Below are 5,857 nucleotides of genomic sequence, written 5' to 3'. Positions count from 1 at the left end.
CAATCAGACGGTTATCGCCAGTGTTAGCTTTTAGCGACTGAAGGGATATTAGATTTATTTATAAAAAAATCACACACACACTGGATTTATTGGACCTCAACAAATGTTCTTTTAACAAAAATCCTAATTTTAAATACTCTTCAAAAAGTGGCCTCATTAACTCTTATACCAGATCCTGTATTTAAAGAAAATTCCAGTTATGTGGGCTCATTGTCTTCTCTTTTCATGAAAGCTGATCTCTAAAATGGAGTTAGCAATTACCTTGGAAAACACATATTCTTCATTCTTTTTCCAGATCTGTCTGTCCCTGTGTGCATGTAGTTTCTTGATGAGGTCCTCATAGTAAAGAGTTTGCTCAGATAAACTTAGTTTTAGAAGTGAGATCTTTTATGCTGCCATTGATCACGTTGCGGTGTAATTTGTTCTCAAGTTGTGTCCCCTCTGAACTGTGAGCTCTTCCATGTACGAACGTCATAGTATCTGTGTCCCTAGAGCCTCAGATGATGTTCAGAATGATAGGCACTCGATGGTTGCTGAGTAGAATTGAATCGTGGTGGTCAATCTACGAAGGAAGCTTGATTCAGTTACATGTGTGCAAATTCAGGGGCAATTATTATTGATTCTCATTTGCTGCAGTCAAGGGTGAGCATGAGAGTAAAACAAATTCGTGGTAAACCCTGGCAATAGAAATGCAAGCAAAGCCCTAGCTCATGAACTTGGATATTTTCCCTGCTGTGGTTAATACTTCACCTGACTGGTGAAGATCAGAACCATGGACAGAAAGACCACCCTGTCAGGGCTACAACTCCAGGGCAGGGATGGACAGTAAGAAGATGCTTTTCCTGCATCCAGAATGCCCTCATGCTATCCACTGGCCTGGTTACTTTTCCACCCTTTGCCACCCAACTCAATTCTCAGGCTCCCTTGAAGTGGTTCATGATTATGTTGGGGCCCAGGGTAGGCTACCCCAAAATGGGCCTCAATGACATATTGATTATTTTGAATTAAAGGTACTTAAGAAACAGCTGATGCAAGAGGGACACTCTGACCCCCCTTTCTGTCTTCCTGAAAACAGGAAATATGTCTCTTGTGTGAAAGGTGTCCCCCCCACCCCGTACCAGATATGGCGGTAGAAGGACACCCTTATCACCAGAGATGGGGAATTCTGGCTGAGAAGCCTGCATTAACAAAACTTGTTATTTCTTTAATTTATTACCTCAAGCCCAAACTCTGTTTAGATTCTTCACTAATTGGGCACCCAAAAACTTAGTTTCTTTGTCGTCAATTGCTCACAAATTTATTGTTTCTTTGTCTAAAATGTATTGTTGTTTAATGCTGTTTTAGGAGAGTTTTGGGAGACAGCAGAGCTAAATGCTTTTTTCAGTCTTCCATTTTTAACCAGAAGTTTTGGCTGTGAAAAAACAAACATGATTTTCACTGAGAAAACTGAGATGAAACTGGTTAACTTGGCTGGGTTTTGTTTTGTTTGCTTTTTAAGACAATAGAAATTGTCATTGAATGGAAAATGTTTTGTGGGGAAGTGAGATTTGAGATATACTTTGAAGGATACAGAACTGGGCTTCTCAGAGCATGGTATAGACTATCAGGGTGAGGAAAATCTCAGGGTTTTTCCTCACTTTGACATTTCCTAATCATAAAGGACTTACTGCTAGAAACTCAGAAGCTAAGTAGTTGGTGGCTTTGTTTTTCAGATGGTGTCCTCAGATCGAAGCCCGCTCTCCTTCCTGCCCACAGAAGCTCAAGCCCAAGTGTCACCCCCACCCCCTTACCCCACGCCCTCCCCCAGCCTCTGCTGCAGCAGCCCCACGCCCAGGAACCCACTGCTCAGCAGCCCCAGGCAGCCCCATCGCTGCCCCAGTCAGACTTCCAGCTCCTTGCGGCCCAGGTGAGTCCCACCGGGAACACCAGGAGGAGGGAACGCTTAGGTCACCCCGAGTTCCAAGCTAAATGGTCCCCTGCTTCTTTCCTGAAGGGCTCATCTTTGACCAGCTTCTTCCCAGATGTGAGCTTTGAGCAGCAGTCCATGAGGCCAGGTCCAGCCTTTACGCAGCAAGTGAGTGGTCGCCAGGGCCTGCCTCTTCCTCGGAGCAGGAACTGCCACAGTCAGGCCTCTTCCGTGCGTGGAACCCACACCAAACAGACTCGGTACTGCACTGCTCTGACCTCAGGTGTGCTCAGCGGCTAGGACAGCCTGGCACTGCCCCAGGCCCTAGAGGCTGGTGCTGGCTGCCTTAGTTAATTGTCAGGCCTCAGCAGAGGACCTGTTTGAACAAGTGGTAGAAGACTTTGTGATGACACTGTAGCCATAGAATTGTAGAGTCATTGATGCTGGACGGAACCGTAGCAATTCACAGATCTATCTGTCGTGTTGAGGAGACTCAGACCCAGGGAGGGGCTTTGCCTCGGCCTGAGTTGCTGTGCCCTGCACGGTGTGTGGCCTCCTGGGAGCTCGTCCTGGCTGGGGCAGGGGTCAATCCCGAAGGTACTTTCATTCAGACTTTCTCTTTTTCTTTTTAGTTTCTCCCTAACACAGACCATTTTTTAATATCCTTAGATTTTATAGTATTCACTAATTATGGTTTGGGCTCCAGGATATATTATGGAGAGAAGGAAGAGCACTTTCCAGAACTTAATAATAATAATAATAACAGTAAAATAAATAAAGACAGATGTTTCCTGAATAGGCTACGGGGAAGCCTCGTGGTAAGAACCAATAGTCCTTGCCTCCCCAATTTCTAAAGAAGCCATTTGAGTCTAGGTGAGTCAGTGTGTTTCTGAAAAAATGATGGAAATTCCTACTTTTGAAAGACTTTTTTAAATGGTTTAAAAATTAATTTCAGGAACGGCACCTAAAGTAGGCCCCAGAAACTGGGAACTTCATGGTGATCTGTACATATTGAAGTTTCTCTGGTAGTCAAAGGTTATATAGTTAATACATTTTCATTAACAAAAAAATAAAAATAAAAAAGATAAAGTAGGCCCCAGTTCTAACCCATCCTCATAGAGGCTTTCTCGCAGAGAGGGGCTTGCCTGTGGTCCCTCCCTCTGAGTGAGAGGAGAAGGTTCTGCTTTCTCGTTTTTCTAGAAACCAAAGAGGAAAAGAGCCCATCACTTCCTTGGTTACAGACAGGGCCTCTGAAGGGCTCTACGGGTGATAGTTTCCAGACGCCTTTGTGTGCTGAGCAGGGGAGGTGGCTGAGACCAGAGGGCCCGCAGAAACCATGGCCAGTGGTGGCTCCTGGCATGGCATAGAGGGCCAGGCAGCGTGCAAACAGGGACAAGTGTGGCCCTCAGGGACCTCTCCTCTACCGCAGCATCCCCCTGTCTGAGCAGAATGTTCTGTGTAGGCTGTTGCAGTGGCTGGGCACTCTGGGATCCTAGAGAGAAGGGACTGTAAGAGAGCGTTCACGTCTGGTTTTGCTCCAGGAGCACACCGCACTGTTCTGTCCTTGGAAAGAGAGACCGTCCCTTACAACGTGACCTTTGATGCTTCCAGGTGCCCCTGGTGCAACAAGGTCCCCGGGGACTACAGGACTCCTTTCATTTGAGACCAAACCTGTATTCCAACTGCGGGAATTTCCCAAACACCATCCTGACAGGTGAGGGCTGCTTCTTTTATTTCACTGTGTTTCTACAGATACCACTGTAAGATAGTTTAAACAACATAATATTATATAAAGCAGAAAATGAAAGGCCTGTAGCTCAACTTTACCTTTCTGAGATGCAGGTGTCCAGCCCCAGAGCCTGTGAGGCAGTGGAGAAGGGGCCTGGTGACCCAAGCCTTTTCCGAACTACTTAATTTCCCGTGATTAACAACTGTTCCAAGGGAGAAAACCTGCAAAACTGGGAGTTGTGGGACTGACTGAAAAGAACATAGATTCCAGAGCAAAACCGTAGGCCCAGGAGTGGTTGGGACACAGGTGATGACTGTCCTGGTTGGGAAGATGACAAGAACGGCGTTTTGGGGGTTGTCATCGGTTGTGTCCTCTTAGTGACCTGGGCCCTCACGCTTCCTAATCTGCATTGTTTTCCCCTCCCGCTGCTCTTTCCAGAAGACTCGAGCACCAGCCTGTTCAAAGACCTCGGCAGTGCTCTGGCAGGCATGCCCGAGGTCAGCCTAAACGTGGACACTCCGTTTCCATTGGAAGAAGAGCTCCAGATCGAACCCCTGAGCCTGGACGGACTCAGCATGTTAAGTGATTCCAGCCTGGGCCTGCTCAACCTCTCTACTGAAGAGACGTTTCGAGCTGACCGACTGTGCAGAAGGGAACGGAACAGGAGGACTTATTTCTGAAACAGCTAAAACAGAACGGACTAGAACAGAGCCAGCTGCAGCCCTGGGCGTTAGTTATCCCAGGCTTCTGACACGGAAGGAACCAATTCCTTGGCTCCCAGCTCTCAGACGAGGTCCCATCTCAGACCCCGTGGCTCATTCTAGACCGCAGAGCTGGGCGCCGCCCCTCAGGCCTGCGGCACAGGTCCTGTTGCTGCGGGCAGGTTGCTCTGGGGCTTCCGTTGAAGTGGTCATCACTGCAACCGTTACATCTTTTACTGGCCATCTGATCGGTCAATGTGTAAAAATATAACAAGAGGCCTCAGGAGCCTTGTGTAGCGCTTAGAACCACTGATCTCAATCAACACTGAAGAAAGGACCCGGAGTGCGGGGCGGTTAGGGGCCACAGGCCTTTGGAAGTTGACTCAGCATCCAGCAACGGTACCACAGCCCCACGATGCCTTCTCTGATCCAGCCATCGTGCCTCAGCGGCGGCAGGATGTTCCAGGGCAGAGCGGAGGGCCAGGGCTCTCTCAGAGGCCTCAGTTCTAACGTGAAGAAGGCTTTTTACCACAAGTCCAAGAACAGACTTGAGTTAAGCAAACTGAATTCTAATTTGTTGCCCCCCCCCCACCGCCCCCAGTTTGTAATCTCTTTTCTGCTGCTTCAGAACCCCTTTTCCTATGGACAAGAGCAAAAGGAAGACTATTTTATTCAGTCACTGAAAAAAGAAAAAAAATCCCCTGGTAAAAATGAGCCTGAAGAGAACGGTGCTTCTTGGAGGCTGGGGAAGAGAGAAAGGGGGCTGCAGGTATCTCAGAGACACACGAAGTCCTCCAGACAAGTTCTGCACCATACAAGCCTCCCTCTCATACAGACCAGCTGGAGGGAGGGGCTGGAGGTCTGGATCGGGCCCACCCAGCAGCTGCACAGCTGCAAAGGGAAGCTGTTTCCCTGTGGAATGGGGGTGGTTCATGTAACCCCACTAGACCGTAAGCTCCTTGAGGGCAGGGACTGTGCCTTAGTCATCATCGAACCCCTAGCACCTAACAAGTGCCTGGCGCTGGGCAGGTGCTGCAGAAACGTGCGTCGAATGTACACGTGAACGAGTGGATGAATGCACGAAAGAATGAATCTGCCTTGCCGTGAGGCAGTCTAAACTTTCACTGTTCCTACTCCTTACAAAATCTTCTCAGAGCTTCAGCTCTTCTAACACTTGTGCCTGTGGTTAAGTTAAGCACGCGCTTTAATTTGCTTTTAACGCTAGGTGACCAAATCCACGGTTAGACTGCACGCCCTGTTCTCCTCCAGGGTATGCAGGTAGGTGGAAACTGTCTTCTGAGTACATCCAGAATGGCTCAGCAAACTGAGACCTCCCACCTGCCTGGACCTCAGGGGTCCTGGCCACCTCATGAGATCTTCCCTCTCAGACCCAGGTTTTGCTCTCGATTGCATTAGGAAGAGATTCATTCTCTGAGGTTGAAGAAATAGTCTAATGAAACCATCATTAGTCATCAGTACCTTAGCACAAAACGGTATTACTGTATTTCCACCACCACCTGC

The 5,857-nt window shown here is 48.1% G+C and overlaps 1 protein-coding gene across 1 annotated transcript; it reads left to right on the top strand.

The window, feature by feature from the left end:
• The first annotated feature begins 1,561 nt into the window (after positions 1-1,561).
• LOC116756393 (CREB-regulated transcription coactivator 3-like) lies at positions 1,562-4,315 on the top strand. Its single transcript, XM_032636641.1, is given in 5 exon segments — positions 1,562-1,797; positions 1,800-1,906; positions 1,994-2,074; positions 3,518-3,620; positions 4,074-4,315. Coding segments are annotated over 5 exon segments (618 nt in total). The 5' UTR covers positions 1,562-1,712.
• Positions 4,316-5,857: the final 1,542 nt, after the last annotated feature.

The sequence above is a fragment of the Phocoena sinus genome, chromosome 7 (genome assembly GCF_008692025.1).
Source record: "Phocoena sinus isolate mPhoSin1 chromosome 7, mPhoSin1.pri, whole genome shotgun sequence".
Classification (NCBI taxonomy): Eukaryota; Metazoa; Chordata; class Mammalia; order Artiodactyla; family Phocoenidae; genus Phocoena; species Phocoena sinus.
This window is presented reverse-complemented; position numbering and strand designations above follow the sequence as displayed.